The sequence below is a fragment of the Ochotona princeps genome, chromosome 9 (genome assembly GCF_030435755.1).
Source record: "Ochotona princeps isolate mOchPri1 chromosome 9, mOchPri1.hap1, whole genome shotgun sequence".
Lineage (NCBI taxonomy): Eukaryota > Metazoa > Chordata > Mammalia > Lagomorpha > Ochotonidae > Ochotona > Ochotona princeps.
Window position 1 is genome coordinate 13,778,425 of NC_080840.1, and position 24,630 is coordinate 13,803,054.

The following is a 24,630-nucleotide window of genomic DNA, read 5'->3' on the forward strand; positions in this document are numbered from 1 at the left end:
GAGAGGGAATGGGCAATGGAACGCCAAGGATTGGGGATTCAGGAAAGTCAGCTCCCACGGCAACTTGGCTGAGTTTGAATGGTAAGGAGTTAATGATGTAAGGGCAGAATTTCTAGTTGTGAGAATAGCAGCGTTCTACCCTGGTGCTACAACTTGCCTGCTTTATTATAAAAACTGAGTGGGTAGGGGTTGAGGTGTGGTGGTGAAGTGGGAAGCAGAATGACTACATGGACCTTTGGACCAGGCTAGGGAGTCAGGGTTTTATTTTAAGCACAGTTGGGAACAATAGGATTTCACATTACACGAATAACATATGTACGTGAACTTGTTCAGGATGTTATATTACAGGGATTTAAGAGACCACCTGGCAAAATCTGACTTAAATCTGAAGAAAAATATTCTCACAAGAATCTAATCATGGGCCCAAGGCTATTGAGAGGGTGCAGACTGAGCCAGGAGTCGTCCCAGGTCTGAGTCCAGACCCAAGGAGCTTTTCGTTCTGAGACTTGGCCTTGCCATTTTAAGTTTGCATTTCGGAGGGATAATTTGTAGCCTGCTTCCAAGTCTCTTTGAAATATTGTTCCTAAGCTGCAAGGTGATGTAGCAACATGAATGCTAGAGACATCAAAGTTTAGAAACAATTAGTACAAAGTTCTTTCTAATGCCCTGGGAAAAATCAATATTAAATTGGGGTGGTAATTATACCAGTGTCCCATAAACCCCATTAATTCTCGATAAGTTCTTACATCTGCTGTTCCAAAGGTCCAATATATAATTCGGGACCTTGAGTTCATCTAATCTTTTTTTTTTTGGTAGTAGGAAAACTAATTTACCTATGCTACTCTCCAAAAGCTTCCTGTTAAAATCTTGTCTACTTACATTGCAAATCCGAGTTTGGGATGCTCTGGGTATTTGTGGGTGGTGATAAAAGTGTGCTTTATCCATTACTTTGACCTTTAGCTTAATCACTCATTAGAAAAATATTCAGGGGCTGGTACAGTGGCTCAACAGGCTAGTTCTCTGCCTGTAAGTGCCGGAATCACATATAGGTGCAGGTTCATGTCAGTTGCTCCATTTCCATTCTAGCTCCCTGCTTGTGACCTGGGGAAGCCACAGGGATGGCCCGAGGTCTTGGGATCCTGCATCCATGTAGGAGACTTGGAAGAAGCTTCTAGCTACTGGTTTCAGCTCAGCTCAGCTCTGGCCACTGCGGCCATTTAGGAAGTAAACCAGTGGATGGAGGATCATCTTTCTCTTTCTGTTTCTCCTTCTCTCTGTAAATCTGCCTTCTAATAAAAATAAATAACTCTTGGGCCCGGCGGCGTGGCCTAGCAGCTAAAGTCCTCGCCTTGAACGCCCCGGGATCCCATATGGGCGCCGGTTCTAGTCCCGACAGCTCCACTTCCCATCCAGCTCCCTGCTTGTGGCCTGGGAAAGCAGTCGAGGACGGCCCAATGCATTGGGACACTGCACCCGCATGGGAGACCCAGAAGAGGTTCCAGGTTCCCGGCATCGGATCGGCGCGTACTGGCCCGTTGCGGCTCACTTGGGGAGTGAAACATCGGATGGAAGATCTTCCTCTCTGTCTCTCCTCCTCTCTGTATATCCGGCTTTCCAATAATAATAAATCTTTAAAAAAAATATATAACTCTTAAAAAAGAAATCTATAGCATAAAAAATACATATGTTTCTGAAAGTTTTCAGTCATTTGAATTAGCATCAAATATCCAGAAACCCATGATGATTCCTATAGGCTCAAAGCCAGGTTTGCAAATATTTTAGCTTTGTGGGTACAGATATTTTTATAGTACCTCTACACTTGGCAATAAATTTTGTTTTCTTTAATTTGACAGGCACTTGCCATGCAGCCATTATGTATTGCTAAACACAGTATATCCAATGCTGAGCAAGAGACTCAGTTTCATAAAGCAAAGATATACCTGGAAATAAGGTGCTAATGAAGCAATTAAAAGAGTGACCTAGAGGGCAGTGGAGAAGACGGGGGAGAGGGAGGGAGGGAGACAGAGAGAGTGATCTGATGCGGAGATGTACTCTGATGAGAAGGAGAGAAGTTTCGGAGCAGTTCTTGGTGCAGGGATGTTTCAGTTGACGATACGCACAATCCAGGAAATGGAGCAGAAATGTGGAGAGAGAGGAGGCTGCAAGCAGGAAGAAGAGGACTTAGGGTATCTTATGCAGTTTTGGGGGTTCCAGTGGGGGCGACAGATCAAACTGTAGCTTAGCCCAAAAGGAGTAAAGGTGAAATTGGAGAGGGAGTGGCAATACTGACAACAGTGGACAGCCACTGGTAAGTTTTGAAGAAATGATTAGCTTATTTAAATGCCAGCTTCATGAGTAGCTCTGCCTACTGCAGAGAATGGGTCCCAGGGATGGGAGCTCAGCTGGGAAACTGCTGTATTCATGTAATAGATGACTGCGAAGACCAGAGTGAGGGCAGTGAAGTGGAAAGAAGTAGACCTGAAGAAGAGTTGTTTTGGCTTTGGGGAAGCAAGCATTTTCCCCCAAATTGTTGGAAAAGTGTTGAAGACAACCCTCCAACTCCCCACTCCAGGTTTCTGTCTTGTGCAGCTGATTGAGTGGTCATAATGCAGTCCAATGAGAGAAAATACTGGAAAAGAAAGAGAGAGGGCCCAGCACGGTAGTCTGGTGGCTGAAGTCCTTGTCATTTCATTTGTACTCCCATATGGGTGCCAGTTCTAATCCCAACGGCCCTTCTTCCCATCCAGCTCCCTGCTTGTGGCCGGGGAAGGCAGCCAAGGACAGCCCAGAGCCTTGGAACTCTGCACCTATGAGGGTGACCCGGAAGAGGCTCCAGGTTCCTGGCTTTGGATTGGCTGAGCTCCAGCTGTTGCGGCCACTTGGGAAGTGAATCAGCAGATGGAAGAGCTTTCTTCTGTATCTCCTTTCTGTAGATCTGCCTTTACAATAACAAATAAATAAATCTTTTAAAAAAAAAAGGAGAGAAGGAAGGAGAGAGAAAGAGACAAAGAGAGAGAGGTGGGTGGTGGGTGGTAGGGAGAGGTGCCTTCATCTTATCTCTTATAACTGGGGACCTGCTTAGACTCACCCAAGTTGATACAAAGATTAATTTAAAACACATTTGAGAGTCAGAAGGTGTAGAAAGAAGCCTTCTCGAGGATTTCCTTATCTCATTAAAGGCAGAGACTTTGGAGAATAAGATTGCCTATATCTCTTCAGGGGAATTTTTTGGTCATGAAGAAAAGAATCCCAAACAAAATACCACTTACACTTGCATAAACAAGCAGCGTGATAGACTTTCTTCTCTCCCATTTGTGTTCTCAGGAGTTCACTGTATAAGCATTTGCTCCTCCTTCCCCACTAAGCTAAATATACAACCCTCCATCTTTAGACATTTAGGGGGTCATTTCTTTTGTGCTCCTTTACATGCACTTAAATAAGCTTTGTATTTTTCTTTTGTCAATTTGATTTTGTCAATTTTATTTGCAGACCCCAAATCCAGCATATAAGAGGGTTGAGGAAAAGTTTTTGCTGTTACACAACTAATCCATATTTGAAGACTGTAAAGGGTAGGAAAGTAAGGCGCAGAAGCATTCGGTGGTTCGTTCAAGGTCACACAAGGAGTAAGTGGTGGGGCTGGGACTTGAACTTCTGTCTTCACACCAGACTCATGCTTTCTTCTCTTATACTACATCTTGGTTGATCTTGTCAACTGTCTGAATTCTTCTGTGGTGAAGGAATGATATATTGGAGATTTCATAGGAGGAAGTATATTTAGAGCAAAGCCTAGGGGATCAGCACCCAGTCGGAATTGCTTGCTCCAGGATTCAGAATAGAGGACGGTCAAGGTTGTGTAGACTTGGCCAAGTCAGAGGGACATTTCAACATGCCACAGAGGCCAAGACTGTCAGTCAGAGGCACGCACTGAACTTGCAGGGCAGATGCCAGACTCCAAAAGCCAAGAAGGACAAACATGAGGAACACGGGCTTTGATGACATATAAACTGGTGTGGGGATACTCCCTGAAGAAGTTACAGCCTGCTGCATTTTGTTTTGCATCCCAGTAAAAATCATCCAAGTTCATGAGCCCCTGTTCAGCTCATGGGCCTCTCTATGCCCTTCATTCATTCCATTTGACTAATAAATGCAGGTTTGAGTGGACTCCACTGGAACTTCCCACTGTAGGATGGTCATCAGATTCATTCAGAGTGAAGACTTCTATTCACACATTAGAAGTTTTAATTCTCTCTGAATGGTCATTTGACCTTTTGTGACAGTGCACATATAACTGTGCTCCCACTAGACTATAAGCTTCTTATAGTCCATTAGACTATAAACCGATTTAGATGGCAGGAAAACTAGGAGAATGGTTCTAGAATGAGGGAATAGCTCACATACCTTTGAGATTAGAGTAAAGTCCTAAAAGAAAGGTCAGCATTAGGTTTGACAACTGTATTGGGATTCTCTAGAGAAACAGAGCTCAGGGGGATATGTCTGGACAGGCAGACAATGATTTATTACAGGAACTGGTTCGTGTGAGTGTGGAAGCTGAGGGATCTTACAACATGCTGCCTGCAAGCTGGACAAGCAGGAAAGCACTGGCGTAATTCAACTTAGTCGATTTGACAAACAAGTGTAACCATCACAGGGGGCGAACATTCAACCGCAGGTTAAGACATCTGCATTGCACATCTGAGCACCTGGGTTTGACTTCTGGCTCTGGTTTGTAATTCCAGTTTATCATGAGAAGCAGTGATGATGGTGCAGATAATTGAGTTCCTGCCACAAATATGGGAAACCTGAATTGTGTTCCTGGCTTCCACCTTCAGCCCTCACCTGGCCATGGGGAGCTTTTGTGAGACTGAGCCAGTAGATTCTATTTCTTTCTTCTTCCTTCTCTTAGATCAGTGAATCCCACCCCCCACCCCAATTAACCATCATAGTAACATATACTGCCTAGTCTAATAAAAGGAATTTTGGTTAGGATGGTTGGGGTGAAGGCCCAAGTGAATGGCTTAAAGATTAATTGAATGGATTAATGGAAAGTGAGGAAGTAAAAATAAAATGCTGACCATGCACGCCTTTTCCTAAAACTTTCATCCAGAAATAAACCAAAAATACGAGACTGTTGCTGTAAGTGAATGTGTGTTAAAAGGATTTGTTTTAAAGATGGAAGATATGGAGAGAGAGACAGAAAGGGACCTTTTATCTGGCTCACTCTCAGATGGCTGTAGCAGTCAGCCTGGAGCCAGGGACTTCATCGGGGTCTCTCACTTGAGTTGAGGGGATCCAATCACTTGGGCCATTTTTTGCTTTTCCCAAGCCATAAGCAAGGAGCAGCCAGGACACAAATGGGCACCCATATGGGATGCTGGCATCACAGACCATGGCTTTACTTGCTAGATCACAACGCCAGCTCCAGGGCAAAGGTTTTTATGCTTGTGTAAGTATCCAGGAGAAATAATTTGAAGATGTAACTGAGGGCTAACTCCAGGTGTGATTTTCCAAAGCAGGAGTGGTTAAAAGGTTGATCTCTGATAGGAAGATTGTCTTCATCTACTGCGAAAGGAGAGAAAGCTCAAAGGGGTATAGAAAGCCATGTTAATTGAGATGAGACCTAAGTGCTAGTTATCATAAGATCTGGCTCACAATTTAAATTACTTGTAATGATCATAAATTACATATTTGGAAAGAAATAAAACACCATGTTTAAAGAAAAAGAGATTATGTTGTTTTCTGGCTGCGTTTTCCTGCTCAGGAGTAGGTGAGGATATTTGGGCAATGTTTATGTTTAGACAATTTTGTCATTTTTCCAAAAAGTAGTAGGAGGGAAAAGGGCAAGCAAGTTCATATTTCGAAGGAAGAAAATACAAGGGCATGAAACTTAAGCTGAAAACAAAGGGAAGGGAGAGGCTGGATGGATACTGGAAAAAAAAATGTGGGAGTTACCTGGTATCACAACAGAGGACAGAGGACAGAACAAATCGATCATCTATCCAGGCTTGTGTTGACAGTGAAAATCTGGACAAACGGAGACTATAAGGTGGACTGTGTCAGCCAGTGGATTCTGGAGAGATTTCATCGTGCTTGGAATGGCGAGATGGGCAGCAATTCAGAACTGTTGAACTATCCAAACCACTTGAGCAGTGCCCTCGGAGCATGGCCCACGTCGGGGACCCTGGGATAAGTGGGAGTCTGGATGGGGCTTCTCCCTTTAGCTCTCCCCTTTGCCCAGATACGGAAAAAAAAATGTGGAAACAATAGTCTTACCCACTTTCCTGTAACCCTTGATCCTTTGAGCCCTAATCAACTATGTAAAGATTATCAAAATAAAATAATAAAAAGGAAAAAAAAGTGGGTATTTATGGGTTAGAGGTCATTATAGGTCAATCAATTATGGGTCATGAGGAGTAAGAATAATGATTTTGTTAGAGTGTTATAATTGCATATGAAGGTAGTGGAATGATCTGTGATGACTGAGGGGCTAAGCCTCTGAGTGAGGGGCAATAAGCGATTATTGGAGGGGGATAGTTAAAAACAGTAATGATGAGAGGAAATTCATTCTGGATATGAAAAAAGTCATTAGGCATGAAGCTAGTCAGGCAACAGAGAAGTTATTGACTGATGTTGCCATTGGAGCTATCAAGGGAAAGAAAATCCAGACTTTTGATTTTTCAGAAACCTTGAAACACCTACAAAGACGAGGTCACAGTGATTCAGGGTCTTTTAGCTCTAAATTAAACATGTCTGTGCCTGAAATTTAGCTAGGCCTTTGTGGAGGAAAGAACTTGAAAACTAGGGCCACGGACACCAAAGGTTTAAATCCTGTTAATCATAAGAGCCATATGACTTTGGACAAGTTGCTGACCCTATCTGCCCCTCAACTTTCTCACCTAAAAATTAAGACTAAAAATAGTTCCTCCAGGGATTATAGAATTACCAATGAGGATATAGAGACAATTAAGGGCTTTGCATAGTAACTGGATTATGGTAAATAATCTGTAATAATGAACTATAATTATCATTATTACCTATAAACTAGAGATATCAGAATTTACTTCCCAAGTGTAATAAAATTAACAGGTTGGGGTGCAGTGTACCTAGCAGGGTAATTGACATTCATTGAATACTAAGTAATGATTAGCTATCACTAACCATTATTGATCAGCAAACCTAATTATTTAAATCTTCATTGCAAGTGAGAAGTAATAGAGAAATAAAATAGAGTTCTTCCTCTTCTGAAAGTTCTATTGGTTAACAAAGGCATTTATAAATGGTCGAAACCTTCATGGAGACAGTTTTAGGAAATAGAGGTGTTGATTGCATTTGAAGAGATCATCAAGTCTGAAGCAGAGGCAACTTCATCTAGTCACATCCTACTTGGGAACATACAACTGTGCTCTGTCTGAAGGTTAAAGGGTTATAAGATTTTCACCAAACAACTACCATTTTAAAAATAATAACAGGTACTGCCCAGCTCTGTCTGATTCCCAGCTAGTGCTCTTGGAAACTGTCACTCTGATAAGAAAAAAAGAAGCTATTATTTATAAAGTGTATCAACATCTAATCATTATGGAAAAATCTTTGTGTAGTTATCATTTAGCTGTTACCAAAAACAGCTCTGGGAGGTAGGTACCATCAGTGTCTGAATTTTGCCACAAAGGAAGCGGCGTTGCAAAGAAGCTAATTGGTTCAAGGATGTAGATCCAGGAAAGGGGCAGAGAAAAGATTTTAATTTGATTTTGATGTCTCTGCTCTTAAGGTTTATTTAGACAGTGAATATAACACTCACTTTTAATAGCAATTTTTAGTCCCCCGCCCCACCATTCTCCAGTTTTCCCTCAAGAACTAACTATTCAGTGCTTTCTAGTTGGGACCTTGGTCAAAGTTGGCTGCTCTTCCTATGATGACAGTTCTCTGTGACTACTGCCTTCTTTTGCCTTTCAAATGATCATGTATCATAAAATTGGATAGTGCTCAACAACAGTGAGTTATAGCATTGAAAATATTAAAAATCTAGCTTTAGTTTTATATTCCCAGGACCTAATTTGGTGGTCCAGAGTGGGTGTCAATACATTGAATTCAAATGTTTGCTAGGAGATGGCTTGATAAGTCTCTTTGGAAAAAGATGTTCAGAAGAGTATCACTTCATGCCTTAATTTCCTTTCAAAATAAATAATAGCATCCAGAAGACTTCTGGGGTTTTCATGTGGCTCAAAGATGGAGTCATCTTTTATAAATAGTTCTTACAACATCTAAATATTTGGAAGCCTCAAAAAGATTGCAAGTTTACAGTTTGAAGAAAAGGCTTAATTGCCTTCTTGTTTATATTTATCTTGGGCAAAATTCCTCTCCAACCTCAAATACAAAAGGTGGCCTGGCTAAGGAAAAAGTGACAAAATACAGCTCTGCCAGAGTCGGCTTTATGTGTGTGTGCGTGTGTGCGCGCACACCCACCTTTCATAATGCTTAGGGCAGATGACTAGCAGCCCCATGGAGCATGAAATTGAGCACAGAAGTCTTAAGCTCCAATTCAAAGTTTCTTTCTCATATTCTCCACCTTGCTTCTACAAGATATTATTTCTTGCATTGTGACTGACACTATCTAACTTACAGATTAATCTTCAGAAGTGAAACATCACAGAGGTGATAAAGAAAGGTAGTGTTGAATGACTGGTGTATAGGAATGCCAACGATCCAAAAAACCAGATTGTTCAGGGTTGATTTAGGATTTCTCAGATGTTTTCCTACCAGCAGCATTCCCTGGTTCCATTAAGGCTTCGCTTTTGTTTAAATTAAATAAATTTACCCTGCGGGCAGACATCATAATGCAGCAAATTAAGCCACCACTTGGGATGCCTGAATCCTTTACTGGAGTAGCGATTTGAGTCCTAGTTACTCTGTTTCCAGTCTAACTTCCTGGAGGCAGAAGGTGATAGTTTAAGTATTTGGGTTCCTGTCACCCTTGTGGTGATGGGCTGCATTCCAGTATATGTTTTGGCCTGGCCCAGCCCTGGGTGTTGCAGCCATTTGGGAAGTGAGCCAGAAGATGGAAGGTTTATTTCTTTCTCTCTTACTCTTTTCCCTTGTTCTGTCATTCTGCTTTCAAATAAATATATGCTCTAAAGAATATTTATTATGAACAATTCAAGCAAGAAGGCTAAGTACAAAGGAGAACAATATAAAAATGATCCAATATCCATCAATAACAATGACCGGTATTTTACTGGGTTAATATTCCAGGCATCTCATGTTATGAATGAAGAGGACAGCAACACGTTATCCTCTGGTTGACTTTCCACACCCCTACTTTCCTGCCTCCTCTGCCTCTTACAGTGCCTCAGTGGTGAAGACTCACGCGCTCAGGCCAAGTCAGGCCAACATCCTCTCCTATCTTTACTGCAAAAAGAACCAGACAGGTCCTGTAGCTCTAAGTGAGACTTGAACTGTTTTTTTTTTTTTAAATCTATGCTTTTTAATACCAGCTATCATTTATTGAATATTTACTACATGTCAAATATGATGCTACATGCCTTACATACAGTCTCATTTTCTCATCATGACTTAAGAGAAACCAAACAGAAATCAAACTTTAGAGCACAAGCAATGTTTCCAGATTGATGCAGCCAATAAGTGTTGGAGTTAGGATTTGAAATCAGGAGACCTATGCTCTTTTTATTTCAAGATAAATTGGATTTCAAGATGAATTCTGGTATTAGTTTGCTTTACTGCATTTTCCAAGATACCCAAGGTTGGGTGATTTAGAAACAAGAGGTTTATTTAACTTTGGAAGTCCAAAAATGTAGTGCTGGAATCGCTTGCTTTCTGGTGACTGTCCCATGATGTTTGTCATGGGAGATGACATTACACGGCAGGAGTACATGTAAGAATGTGGGAGATATGTAAGCAAGAGAGGCCAAGGAGAAATTACACACTCACAAATCACCTACACTCCTGGTAGTAAATTGAGTCCTGAGAAACTGAGAACTCACTCCCTCAAGAAACTGGTCCCTCCTAAAGATCCCATTACTTCTTGACACTGCTCCACAGGGCACCAAGCCTCAACCTGAGTTCTGATGGGGAGAAATCACGTTCAGAACCATAGCACAGACCGACAGTTTCTGTACATACACACCCAAATGCACAGAACCACCTGTGATTTTGACTAGGGATGTACTGAACTTAGATTACTTTGGTGAAAGCTGAGTTTTAGAAATGTCTGTGACAGCGTTTCTGAAAGAGATTAGCTTTTGAATCAATAGACTGAGGAATGTAGTGACCTTCAATCTGGGTGGGTATGAACCAACTCATCAAAAGCTGGAACAGAACTGAAGGCTGAAGGGTGTAGTTGCTCTCCGCTTGAATTCCACGTCCACCCTCTCTTGTTCAGACACTGAGTTTCTGAGGTCAAGTCTTCAGACTAGGATTGGGACTAACATCATCACCTCCCTGGGTTCCCCAGAACTTTGGGCACAACTATACCACCAGGTTTCCTTTCCTTCTGCCTTACAGATGCAGACTGTGGGACTTCTCAGCCTCCATAATCGCGAAAGCCAACCCCTCATAATACATCCATGTGAACCCTTATATAGCCTATCAATTTTGTTTCTCTGGACAGTCTCGACTCACACAATGGGGAAGAAATTACACCTTATACTACTGTGTTTTCCTGATTTGGATAGGCATTTTCCTCCCTTTATTCAAGTCTTCTTTAATTTTTCCAATAATATTTTGTGGCTTTTGTTGTGTAGTAGCAATTGATTCACCATAGTCCTGGAGGGGCAGGGGCTTCCTGGGCCATGATAGTAAGGTAAGAATCTGATGGGTGAGAAGTGAAATCAAGAAAGTGCAAAATGTGGGTAGAAGATGTGATTAATGATCCCATCAAAGTGAAAATTTCAAGAATTTTATAGTGGACAGCAGTAGGTGGGTGAATAATGTATCATGAACGGTAGCCTTGCATACTGCCAGCAACAGGAGTGCCAGGGACTGTGGACAGTAGTTACAGGACGCAACCTACTGTGGAATGATGATTCAGCAGCATTTTGTTTTCCAGAGGGAGTGGACTGTGGTTATTAACCGAGGTATGAAGTTTGTCATCTTTAGAAGCAAAGAGCAGCTGGGCTGACACCAAGCCAAATCTGCTTTCTGGGCCCTCCCCTTCCACCCTGTCACCCTCTCCAGCCTGCTAATGCTACCTCTTCAGCATCGTCATATTTCCTCAAAACCTCCCCTGCGCCACCCACATCTACACCTGCCTTATCCTGTGCTTCTTCAAGCTCTGACAATAGAAGTAAGCTCCCTACCCCCATGTCTCTATTGATTTATTTCAAGGGTATTCAGGTGTCCAGGGAAAGGAAGTGTAAAGGGAAGGCAGTGTGTACACACGCCTTTATTAAGTTACAGCTATCTTGGTAGGTGTTTTTCAAATTAGAGTAGAGTCAAAAGATATAAATTAGAGGTTTGTGGGAATATAGGTAATATTAGCTAACAGTTATTAAGCACTTGCCTTGTTTCAATTGGTGTTCGAGAGTCTTTATATATATTAACTGATTTGTTTTCATTGGATTATAATGTAGAAGCTTTTACCACCGATTAAGCAAATTGAGCACCCTGGTTTATTCCCTTAAACCTGTTTTCCATAGGTCAGCTATACAGGTAGGTATATTACTGGTATCTATGCAGTGGGTGTGGATGATGTGAAGGTGTGAAGAGAACAGTTCCTCTGTTGGCAAGGGTGCGAGGAGCTTCCAGCTGTATGGTAAGGCCTGGCAGATGTCTCTCCAACCACCTCAATGCCCCCTTTTTGCATGGACACCCAACCACCCTGCTGAGAATTCTACAATCTATTGAAACATTGTTGTTTGCCTTTGCAAGATGGTTTTTACAACCTATGTGAACTTGGGAGTTAATGTTGCTGATAATGTCTTGGTGAACAGGCCTCTAATGATGTATACTGTCTCTGCTGTCCCCATGACCATATGGCTGGAAGAGCTCAAGAATGTACTAACATTGTAAAACATGCTTTCAAACTAATTTAGGGTTGTTAAGCCTGTGATTGTAGTGGGAATTTATGTTAAAAGTTTTTTTGTTTCTGATCGTTAAGTTTTTCCTTCTGTGATATATTTTCTGCTGGTAAGTTGTAAAATGAGTAATGTAGAAGCAGTGTATTACCGATTGATATGTGCTGCCAGCTGAGGAGTTCCTGGCTGCAGGGTCAGAATGGATAATGCCCTGATTTAAGATGAAACAATTTGCAGAATTATCTTTGGAAACACCCGCTTGCCCATGATGTAAAAAGTCTGTGCAGAAGTTCGTGACTGCTTCTGTATAAATAAAAGGGACAGATTTCTTGCATGGTCCATTATGATCATGAAATTGTAGTGGTCCATCTTTTCTCCCTATCTCTTTTAAAAGGTCGACTCCACATACCCTTCCTGAGTTCTAAACTCAGCAAGAGCTGGCCTCTGGCAGTATATAGATCAAATTAAGATGTTTGAGTTACATTCTTATATTGCTATTATAAAATATGTCCTTTAAGAAAGATTTATCCATTTTTATTTGAAAGGCAGAGTCACAAAGAGAGACAGGGAGGCAGATAAAATCTCCTCCTATACACTGGCTTACTGCCCAAACAGCTACAACCACGGGAGCTAGAATGATTTGAGGCCAGGAGCCAGGAGCTTCCGGGTCTCCCACACAGGTACAGGGGCCCAAGCATCCTCCACTGCCTTCCCAGTCACATTAGCAGGGAGCTGGATTGAAAGTGGAACAGTCGGAACTTGAACTGTTGTTCATGGGGGATGCTGGCACTGCAGGAGGTGGCTTCCCTGGCACTGGCTCCTGTCCTCAAATTCTTTACTATTGAGAAAGGGAGAGGGTGTGAGAGAGGGAGCAGAATCCATTCACCTTTCCCTCGAATCTATGTTGGTCTTAGAGGCTGTCTTCACCGGCAGCAGAATACAGCCAGAGTAAGGACCCAAGGTCAGGCTGGAAAAGAGCATAATGGTGGGTGCTTGGCACAACTGTTAAGTTGTTACTTGGAATAGCCACGTAGCATATGAGAGTGTCTGGTTCACTTCCTAGCTCTTCTACTTCTGAGTCAGCATCTTGCTGCTGTGTACAGTGGGAGGAAGCCAGACTGTGGCTAAGTGAGAGGGTCCCAGCCATGCCTGTGGGAGAACCAGAGTGGGTTTTGTGTTCCTGGCTTTGGCTTGGCCAAGCCCTGGCTGTTGTGGGCATTTGAGGGAATCAGTGGACAGAAGATCTCTCCTTTTCTCTACCTCCCTGCTTTTAAATTACAAAAGAAAAATAACCTTAAAAAAAGTTTATTCAGAAAAGGAGATATACAGAGAAAAGGAGATATAGAGAGAGCTCTTCCATCAGCTGGCTCATCCCCCAAGTGACTGTAACAGTTCTGGGTCTCCCACATGGGTGCAGGGTCCCAAGGCTTTGGGCCGTCCTCCACTGCTTTCCCAGGCCACAGATAGGGAGCTGGATGGGAAACGGAGGAGCTGGGACATGAACCGGCACCCATATGGGATCCCGGCTCATGCAAGGCGAGGACTTTAGCCACTAGGCTATCATGCCGGGCCCAAAAATAACTTTTTAAATGAAAAGATTATGAGCCTGTTTCTTTTCAGAAACTCTGGGGAAAGCCAGCTGTCAGATGGGAAATTCACTAAGCTAGAGGGGTTGCAGGAAGATGCTGTGGTTCATGTCTGAACTTCATGCCGAACACCAGGCGGCGTGTACTCTTAGCCACACGGCAAGTCATCCTAGACGTAGTACAGCCATTAGAACCTTCAAAAGACAGCAGTTGTAGCTGGTGCCTGACTGCTACTATGTAAGAGGCTTTGAGAAATGACTGTCCAGGCAACTCCTTCCTCAAAACACACTGGGTATGCAAATGATTGTAGCTGTCCAAGCAAACAACAAGCAGGGTGAGGAGCAAAGAGGAAAGAGATGAGTTCCACGAACAAACCTGGGATGCTCTAGAAGGCACATATGCCCCATCTGTGTGCCCAGTGCTGCTGTGTCCTGTCCTTCAACACTGTGCCAGGCTCCTCTGCAGACAGGATGGTTACTGGCACCAAGGGTAAGGGGGTTGTGCAAATTGAAGAAGTCTGGATCCACTTTATTAATATTTAGAGTTTCCTTTGTCTTTATACTTCCATCTAAAGCAGTACTCTTTCTTTATCCTTTTAAATATACAAATCTATGTATATATTCATTTATTGTGCATATAACACATTTCACTGCAACTTGCTTCTCCTTTTAGTTTGCCTTACTACTTTACAACAAAATTGAGTATCCTTAAATAATACAAGCGAGACGTTATGGCCCCTCTTGATGAGCGAGTCCTTACCAGATCAGTTTGTGATGTTCTATTTACTGGTTAAGCCAGCCCGTGGTCATTGTGGAAGTGGATGATGCCATAAAGGAGTGAAGAAGGGCAGGTATTATTTTTAAGGGATCCCTACTGTGAAAATCAAACAGTAATGTGTAGCCCGGAAATAGCTGAGGGACAGACTAAATTTTTAGCAAATTGCTTCTGGCACCCACACACAAAACTCATGTCCCAGAAGCTGTTGGGAATGGGTTATGATTGAGTTTTTTTTTTTTTCAACCCTCATTTCATAGGCTTAAAGCCTCAGCCTGCCTTAGGGGCAGGGCATCCTTTGGGGTGGTGCTCCCAAGGGCCTGGAGCGGCTGTGACAGCGGAAGATTTTATGAACACCGATGTCCGAGGTGTTTCAAAGACAAGGAATACACAATGCTTGCAAAGAGGCTGCATTTTCCTCAGCGCGTGCCCCACCATCAGCACAACATCGAGGCATTGCCCTGAAATTAAAAGGGGGAAAAAACTCGTTCCATGTTTTCTTCATGCCGAGTAGCGCTTCTTACTCGTTTGCATGCATCCGCATTAACTTTAGAGCACGGATGACTTGCCTCTCTGCCCATTTCTAACTCAGGTCGTCTGTGGTCCCAGACTTTTCACATGGAATAAACTCAGGGATACGAGTTGAGAAACAGTTACACATCTGCTATACACAGACCTGGGGCGAGGGGCGGCAGCGGACCAGATGGGATGTGGCTTACGCCTTGATCCTGCTTGATTAGATCTAGTCTCTTAAGTAGACTGATCCTCTAAGCCGGGAGTGCCTAAGTCTGTCATTAGACAGGTCGGGATAAAGCAGCCATGGCCTTCCCACAGGGAGAGAAAACCTGACAGAGAAGACAGACCCGCTGGAGTGGGACCTTGCTTCTGCGTCAAACGCGCTGACCCGGCCCAGGGCGCGGCTGGGCGCTGCATTCCCCAAAGGCCTGAGCAGGGCACCTTTCAGAGCAAGCTCCAGACCTAGCCAAGGCGCTGGCTGGGCCAGCAGGCAGCTGCTCTCCCCGCCAGCGGGGCCCACCGATGGCTTCCACGTGGCACAGGCCTGCTCAGGAGGGGTGCGCGTCCCTCCGTCCAACTTCACGCGCCTGAGGGGGCGGCCGCCGCCCAGAAGGCCACAGTCCTCTAGATGCGAGCGCGGCCTCGGGTCTGAGCACCGCGCCTGCGCGGCTCCGCCCAGGGTCCGCCCCCTTGCCTTGGCCCCGCCCCGTCACCCCCTGAGGCAGCCGCTAGGGGAGCGGCGGCGGCGGCGGCGGCGGCTGCGGCCTGAGAGCGCGGCTGCTGTGAGGGCACTGGAGCCCTGGGGCGCGGGGACGAGGGAGGCGAGGGGTGGGAGAGCCGGCAGCCGGGGAGGGCGGCGCCGGCGGAGGGCGGCGCGCGGCTGACTCATCTCTCTGGAAGAGCAGACTGACAGCCACACCGAAGCCGCCCGCCCGCGCCTCTCCTCCTCGGCCGGGAGGCGCCCGCCCGCACCACCCTCCCGCCCTGCCCGGGAGGGAGCTTCCCCGGGCCCGGCCGCCTCGGAGAAAGTTTTTCGCGTCGGCAGCGCCAGATCCGTCGCGAGTCTTCGGGAAGGGAGGCGGGAGGAGGACGGCTGGTGGAAGGGGGGGACGGAAGAGGAGGCGACGGCCGCGCGGGCCCGCGGAGTGCATGTTGCCCGGCGCCTCGGCTGCCTGTCAGGAGGACCTCGGGGCGGGGTCGGGCTGAGCCCAGCGTCTTCCTCTCGGCTCAGCTTCTCTAGAAATCTTTCCCGGACTGCCGCGGGGAGGGGTGCGAGGGGGGCTCCCCGCGCCTCAGCCCGCCATGTCCCGGCTGCTGCCGCTGCTGAGGAGCCGGACCGCGCGCAGCCTGAGGCCGGGCCCGGCCGCCGCGCCCCAGCCGCCGCCCTGGTGCTGCTGCGGCCGGGGGCTGCTGGCCATCGCGGCCCCCGGCGGCCCCCGGCAGCTGGGCACTCACCCCAAGAAGGAGCCCATGGAGGCGCTCAACACGGCGCAGGGCGCGCGCGACTTCATCTACAGCCTGCACTCCACCGAGAGGAGCTGCCTGCTCAAGGAGCTGCACCGCTTCGAGTCCATCGCCATCGCCCAAGGTGAGGGGGGCGGGCCGGGCCGGGCGGGCGCCTTCCCTTCCCCCGCGCCCGGGACAGCTGCGCGCGTGTTGCGGGGTGGGGACGTTCCGTGGTGTCCCCGACGGGTGAGGGCGGGCGCGGGTCGTGCCCGACGCAGACAGCCGGCCGCGCTTGGGGTTTTTATTTTGGGGATTCGCCGTGCTTCCTCCCCTGCCGCCCCGGCTGCCTGCCGCGGTGGGGACGGGCAGCCCGGCAGGAGGACGGCAAGTCCTGCGGACGCCGCGGGCAGGGAGAAACTTTTCCGGAACGGTGTGTTACCCGAAGATGGAGCGGAGGGTGTCGCTCCCGCACCGCGGGGATGCGGGCCACCGGCTGTTTCGCCTTCGAGCGGCGCTGGGGGAAGCCGCCGAAGGAAACCTTGTCTGGAAACAAGCAAGGGTGGATCAGCCGCGGTAACTCTGACGTGCAACTGCAGGCTTGGTTTGTCCCAGAAGTTGAAAGCATGACATCAATTAGGAAGCCTTTTTTTTGTTTGGTTGGTTGTTGGGTGGGAATCCGTGGCTCTACGATAAAAGCTATATTTCTGCTTAAAAGTGACTTGTAGTGCTGACAGCATAGCTATGTTTAAGTGAACATGTTATTTTTAAAGGATATTTTTAAAGCGAGTGCGGCATCGGAGGTTAGGCACAAGGCCTCAAAGTTCAGAAAATCAAAGGCGAGCAGAGGAGTGCATTCAGGCTTAAAATATTTTTCGCCACTATTAAATGTCACACGTCACTGTTATCTTCTGTTATGTTCTGATGTGCTTGAAGTGTTTAAAAAGTTTGTGTTTTTCCCTCCTGGAGTGGTCGGTCCGTAGCGTAGACATGCCCTGTGTTCCCGAGTGGTTGGGAGGTGAGTGTTTGACTCAGTGGAGGCGTTGGCAGTGGAGCTTTGCCCTGTGTGTGTGAATGAAGAGCGTTTGCTACCCACTTAGCAGGATTTACCTGTGCTGCCTCAGGGATTCTTGTTAGTCATGCTTTGTAACCACTTGCTTTTTTTCAGTCAGGGAATTGCGGATCAGTTGAAAGTGTTGGAGGATTGCATTGTTCAGTTACAGTACTTGTAGAGGAATATGTAGCATCCCTGACCATTCAGTTACTAATTTTATAATCACGAACTTTATAATAATATTTCAGGAAATCATAATAATGGTAGCATCTTTGTAACCTTTGTCTGCACTTAGTAGGTGGTTTTACAAATATTTGGTTCTGAAAATATGCTCCTTGGAAAACATTCCAGATAGTCATACACTAGAATGGTCATGTTTGGAACCTTTCCCCATAAACAAAGCCAGGAATGCTGCATTTCTTAAAGAAGATAATAGTTTTAAATTGAGCATGGTTGTAAATGTTCTGGAAAGGGCATAAAAACTTCAATAAGTAGAGATCATTAATATCTATGCAATTTCATTAGGCAAGTTATATGAGAGAGAGAAGCTAGTAATTTACATTTCCTTTGTTCAGAAGAAGCATGTTAAGGGTTAGGAGACAAGGTGGCGGTCAAATGCTTATTGTGTATATGAAACTCAACTTTAAATGTGGTTTTAGTGTTCTCGGCTAAATTATTGGCCTTTGAGTCAGGTGACTCTTGGAGAAGCCTCTGCTTTAATTTTGACTGTTGTTGGTGTTCACTTGTTTTTAGTATCAATGCAGACATGTAACGGACATAAATAGAAGCATCATTTAGTAAAATACCCTGTTCAGTTGTCCAATACAAGGTAAAAACGATTTTACTTTGTTGGGAATGCAGCCGGTTCATTTTCTTGCTGAAATCAACGTTTTTTGTACTTGAGAAAAAGGAGAATTTCCATTTTTATTGTCGATTTTGAATGATGTTTTAAAGTATCAAACTAATGTGTGAAATGTCGGTGTACTAAGAGCACTTTTAAACAGATTTTCTGTTAGGAGGAAATCCTGTTGTAGGAAATCTTATGTGGCCTTGGAAAGCAGGTGCTAGTGTGGTCCAGTGAAGTGTTTTCGCTTTCATGTGGAAATGTTGCTGAAACAGACTCATCCGTGCTTTCACATGGTTGTGGAGTCTGTTGCTCAAATCTGGGCCTTATCGCACACAAGTGATACAGTCTATGCTGTGATAAAGCTTTAGAATCAGCTTGTATTAGCAAGATTTTGTGGGATGTCTTATCATTGTTAAATAGGATATTGTGTTTTGTAAATTACAAATTGATTTCCTTCCCAATTTAAAAAACGTTGATGTGCTTTCAAGTTATCTGTTCAAACTGTTTTACTCCAGAAACAGGTCATATGCTTTCAGTAGTACATCTGGCTTGTTTTAGATTTTGTTAAAGATTTCTTTGAAAGGTAGGGTTCTAGAGACATACACAGAGTGAGAGAGAGAGAGAGAAAGAGAGAAAGAGAGATATCTTCCATTCACTGGGTAATTCTTCAGATGGCCATAACAGCCAGAGCTGGGAGACAGGAACTACTTCTGGGATTCCCACGTGGGTGCAGGTGCCCAAGGCCTTGAGCCATCCTCACTTCTTTCCCAGGTACATCAACAGTGAGCTGGCTCAGAAGTGAAGCCGATGGGACTTGAAACGGCACTCATATGGGATGCCAGCATTGTATGCAGTGCCCTTTAGCCACAGCACTGGCCACTGGCTAGTTGTTTTATCAGGTTGGACTGGTAAGCAAGGCGAGGACTTTAGCCATTAGGCTACTGCGCTGGGCCTTGTTTTTGAAAATTTTTTTTTTTTTAAAGATTTATTTTTTTTTATTTTTATTACAAAGTCAGATCTACTGAGAGGAGGAGAGATAGAGAGGAAGTGGAGCTGCCGGGATTAGAACCAGTGGCCATATGGGATCAAGGCGAGGACCTTAGCCACCAGGCCACGCTGCCAAGCCCTGTTTTTGAAATTTTTAACTCTAGCAATTTTCTGGTCATTTTCTGGTGTTTTCCCAGGCACATTAGCAGGAAGCTGGGTTGTAAGTGGGCAACTAGGACTCAAACCAGCACGCTTCTGTAGCCCAGTATTGCAGGTGGTGACTTAACCCAGTTTGCCACAGTGGCAACTCTGGGAACTTGATTGGGAAAGATGGCATTACTCATGGGATTATTTATCCGTTGCCGAGATTTTACAACAAATTATTCCAAAACACAGTAACTTAAAACAAGTATGTTTTGTATGATAATATGAGACTTAGTAATTCTGGAATGCCTTAGTCCAATATTTCTGCCTCAGGGTCTCTTGAAATTTTAAGCAGATTTCTGCCTGGGGCCGGAGGACTCAAAGACTCAGACTCACATGAGTATTGGCTAGAAGGGTCATTTTCTTGCATTGTGGGTATGTCTGTATAGCTGTCTGAATGTCCCTGAGACATTGCAGGTGGCTGATGGCAGGTGGCTTCTTCTAGCAAAGCTGGTGTGTGTGTGTATGTGTGTGTGTGTGTGTGTGTGAGGGGGGGGAGGATTGTGGTAATGCATTCCTTTTGCTATAGTACTATAGTGCAGTGGTGGGGGGCTACTGTGCAAAATTGGAATTACTAGGACCTTCTAGGCTGGCTTGTGGTGTTGTAAATAATGCACTTTGGAAAGTAACACAGAGCGGCAAGAAAAAGGTACAAAGAGATTTCATTATTTTTATTTGAAAGCCAAAATGGCGTGAGAGAGATCGATTGATCTTTCATCTGCTGTCTGCTCCCTTCTTCATATGACCAGACTGGACCACACTGAAGACAAGAGGAGCCTGGAGCTCTCAGTGGGGTGTCAGGAGAACCTGGCGCTCTCAGTGGGGTGTCAGGGGAGCCTGGAGCTCTCAGTGGGGTGTCAGGAGAACCTGGAGCTCTCAGTGGGGTGTCAGGGGAGGCTGGAGCTCTCAGTGGGGTGTCAGGGGAGCCTGGAGCTCTCAGTGGGGTGTCAGGGGAGCCTGGAGCTCTCAGTGGGGTGTCAGGGGAGCCTGGAGCTCTCAGTGGGGTGTCAGAGGCCCAAGTACCTGGACGTCTGCAGCCTTCCCAGGCACATTAGCAGGGAACTGGATCAGAAGTGAAACAACAGGGCTCAAACCAGCATTGCAGGCAGTGGCTTAGACTGATGCACCACCATGCCAGCCCTGAAAAGGAGTTTCTTAGTGTTTTCATTAGTGTGCACTTAGGATACTTTTCAAAGGGAAGCCTAACGAATGAGATGTGTCGAGGTGAACAGAGAAGTTTAACTTGTATTTTTTTTCTCTATATAAGTGATTATTGTATACTCTCAAAGTTTGTTTTTGCGATTATTTACATCCATGTATATTAACCAAATAATTCTAAACTTCAATCTTAGAACTCCTCAATTTTTGGTGGTGGTTTATTTAAGGTTGAAGATCTTTGCTTTAAGAACTTGTCGTAGGGCATAAAGTAGCTTTGACAAAATGAAAAGCTGGAAGGTAAAATCTGATATTATGTTGGAAATCTGAAATACATTAAAAAAAAAGGTGTGTTATAGAGTGTTGCTTTATTCTGGATCTTGGACCTTTATCAAGAGTATGAGAAAGCAGCATTTCTATCACACTGTTAGCTTCTGGAATGGATTAGGAATGATCTTGGATTTTGCTCAAAGAGAATACAAAAAGGGCCAAAAAGTTTTGTACTTCAAATTAAGATATATAAGTAAAGGTATTTCAATACCTTGAGATAATGAAAGATTAGTAAGGAGCTTATAAACCCAGCTGGGCTCAGCCAGGGAGGAAGCACCAGGACGAAGAAATGAAATATGAATTAAGGCAGAGTGGGAGGCTTCTTAGCCAAGATGTGTACACTTCTGCCTAGAAAAGTTACCTGAAAATTTGCAATAGTCAGGTATTTTTCTAAAATGAAAAGAAACTATTATAGCAATATGTTGCAACAAGCTTAATTCTTAACTCTTTAGAGTACTATGCATATTGGAGTGATTATTGTCAATAAAAGTCAGGTAAGCAAAAAGGTGTTTTTCCTTCCTCTGTTGTAAAATGAATGTATGCTATTTAATAATCTTTTATCATCACTTACACATAACTTAATGTGTGACTTCTGTTCTATCTTCTGATTTTGTGGATTGAGACTATACATAAGGCTCTGCCAATGATTTTCTGATTCACATGCTGTCTGTGGAAATCATTCCGCAAACTTTAGCTGGCAGATGGGCTGGCTGGGGTCCCTGAAGGGTTTATGCATATGTGGCTGGACTCAGCTGGAACTCTTGGCCCACGAAGATGTATGTGGCTTCACCAGCATGACAATTTTAGAATTATCCTAAATAATTAGGTAGGGGAGGGCTACTCCTACTGGAGAACGTGTTTCAGCAAAGATAGATGGCTTTGTATTAGTTCCTCACTGCTGCTGTAACAGATTGCCAGAGATTTAGTGGCTTGAAACAACACAAATTATCTTCTGCAAGTTCTGGAGGACCAGAGTCCAAAATGAGTCGTAGGCTAAAATTGGAGTGTCTGTGAGCTTCTGTCCTTCTGAAGTCTCCAGGGGAGAATCTTGTCCCTTGCTTCTTGGAGCTTTTGGCATCCTTGGTTTCTGGCTACCTCACCAAGTCTGTGCCTCAGATGTCATGTTAGCTTCTTTCTCACTGGCATTTTGGCTCTCCTGTTGGATGGACTCCTGTGATGACATTTAGAGCCTGCTCCAAAAATTCAGAATATTCCTGTCATGAAAGATTCTTAATTTAGTTACTCAAAGTTTGTAATGCATTCTCAGTTTAGAGAATTAGTACATGGACGACTTTGGTGGCCATAATTTAGCCTGTCACAGACTGATGGCTTAGCCTTGGAAGTCTCAGAATTGGTTATGCGTTGCATGATCGGTTGATCAAGTCAGTCCAGTCCAGTCCAGACTTAAGCAAAAGGAATTAGGAGTCATTCCATTCAGGTAACCATATCTGACAGTTACAGTTTGTTTCTTTAGACCAATGTCTTTTTTTTTTTTTTAAAGAAAAGTCATTTCCATTGGAAAATTTTTTTAAAGATTTATTTATTTTTATTACAAAGTGAGATGTACAAAGAAGAGGAGAGACAGAGAGGAAGATCTTCCATCCGATGATTCACTCCCCAAGCAGCCACAACGGCTGCTGCTATGCCGATCAGAAGCCGGGAACCAGGAACCTCTTCCGGGTCTCCTATATGGGTGCAAGCTCCCAAAGCTTTGGGCTGTCCTCGACTGCTTTCCCAGGCCACAAGCAGAGAGCTGGATGGGAAGTGGAGCAGCCGGGATTAGAACTGGCGCCCATATGGGATCCCGGCATGTTCAAGGCGAGGACTTTAGCTGCTAGGCCATGCCGCCAGGCCCCAGTCATCTATTATAGCAGTTGCAGCACACAACAGATTTGTGGAAAGAAAAATTAAGATAATATAAAATCATTAATGAATAGAGTTACCCATGGATTGTATGAAAGTACCCACAACAGCCAGAGCTGGACAGATACGAAGCCAGGAGTCAGGAGCTTCATCTCGGTCTTTGACGTGGGCTCAGGGGTTCAAGGATTTGGACTACTTTTTGCTGCTTTCCCAAGCTTATTAGCAGGGAGCTGAAGTAGAAGTGGAGCAATCAGAACTTGAACTACCACCCATATGGGATGCTGCTGACACAGGTAGTGGTTTAATGCATTATGCCATAATGTTAGCCCTTGTTTTATCTTAAAAAAAAGAAAGAAAGAAAAAAGTAGTAACTGCATAGCCATACTCTAGTTTGGTTTCTTTTGGCATGTCTGAGTATAGAATGATTAGTATCTTGTTTAAGTCAGCTGGATTAATCAGTATAGGGTTTTTTTTTTAAGGATTCTAACGTTGTTTTTGACTCACGTGTTTGTGTCTGCTTTATTTTGTTTTTGATATTTTCTTACATAGTTGAGAGGGATGCATGCCTGTGTGGACCTCTGAGTAGAGTGGGCAGGGTTGAAGTGAGAGGGACAAATGTTTCAGTTAGTTTTTTTCCTCCTGTGTCTACAAAGGGGAATAGGAGGGGGATGCTTGGTCTATATCAGCCCCCAGGGATGGGGGATTGTCATTTAATGACACCTTAGGGACTCCGATACGGGAAAGAATGTTCCGAGGGTGTTACTTGAATGGTTTTGCGTGTTCTGAGACATTGTTGGCTTTGTTGCACCAGCACTGAGAAAATATTTCCTAGGACTGTTGGTTAATGAAGTCCACCTTAGTGCACACACAGACCAGACACTTGTTTCAAAGCTTGGCCAGGAATGTTGTCCAGCCTGTTCTATTTTCCATCCTCTGATGAGGCACTCCAAGTCCTCTACTGGCCTAGATGAGCTGGCTATCCTGTCCCCTGTGTGCATTTGGGTATGCTGTCCACTGCACAGACATCAGCAACTGAGGAGGCCCAGTTATAATATATGCACTCCAGGGCTGAATCATGTATGTTGTGATTTTTCCTATGGCTGGGATTTGAGTCCAATGATCTAGTTGGTAAGTCCCCCAAGAAACCTGACCTGAGGTGACCTCAGCCATGACTCTTGTGTGTGCCAGCCAGTTCAGGGTCAGGTTTGGTCTGTCACCTGCACCAGCCATTGCAAATGCTGCAGGATGCAGCTGTATGGTCAGTTCTGCCCCAGCCCCATATCTCATGTGAATCAACATGCACTGTTGCCTACCCCAGCCTACCTGCTGCAGGCTTCATTCTCATGTACATCAGTGGGTGCTGTGGCCTACTTGGCGCAATCTCCAAAAACCCCCACTACGCTCACCCCTAGCCCTAGTTTTTGTACATACTAGTATGTACTGCAGTGTAGCTTGGCCCATACTCCATTCCATCTAACTCCCATGCACACCCATGGGAGCCATGGATTATTTCAGCTTGACCTGCCCCAGACCTAGCCCATATGTATGCCAGCAGATGCTGCCACCTTGTCCAGCCTGGGCCAACCCTATCCCTGACTCATTGGCGGTGATTCAGCCCAGCAGGAGAGTGCCCACAGTTTGCCTATGTGGCCCGCTCCTAGCCCCAGATCTTGCGCTTGCCAGGAGATACTGTGGTCCAGCCTGTACCCAGTTCTGGCACTTGTCAGTGGCTGCTGCTGCCTAATGTGGTTGGCCAGCTCTGTGTATCTTAAAAAAAAAAAAGACAACTATGCTGGCACACTAGTGTAGTTAACATGGATTTGGCATTAATGAGGTCCATTCTACAAC

The 24,630-nt window shown here is 44.9% G+C and overlaps 1 protein-coding gene across 2 annotated transcripts in view; it reads left to right on the forward strand.

The window, feature by feature from the left end:
* Positions 1–16,034: 16,034 nt before the first annotated feature.
* TMEM65 (transmembrane protein 65) overlaps positions 16,035–24,630 on the forward strand; it is a 38,722-nt gene continuing 30,126 nt past the window's right edge. For both annotated transcript variants that reach the window (XM_058668502.1, XM_004580715.3), the window contains exon 1: positions 16,035–16,487. In XM_058668502.1, coding sequence (XP_058524485.1) covers positions 16,202–16,487 — 286 coding nt within the window. In that variant the 5' untranslated portion in view covers positions 16,035–16,201. The remainder of the gene's footprint in view (positions 16,488–24,630) is intronic.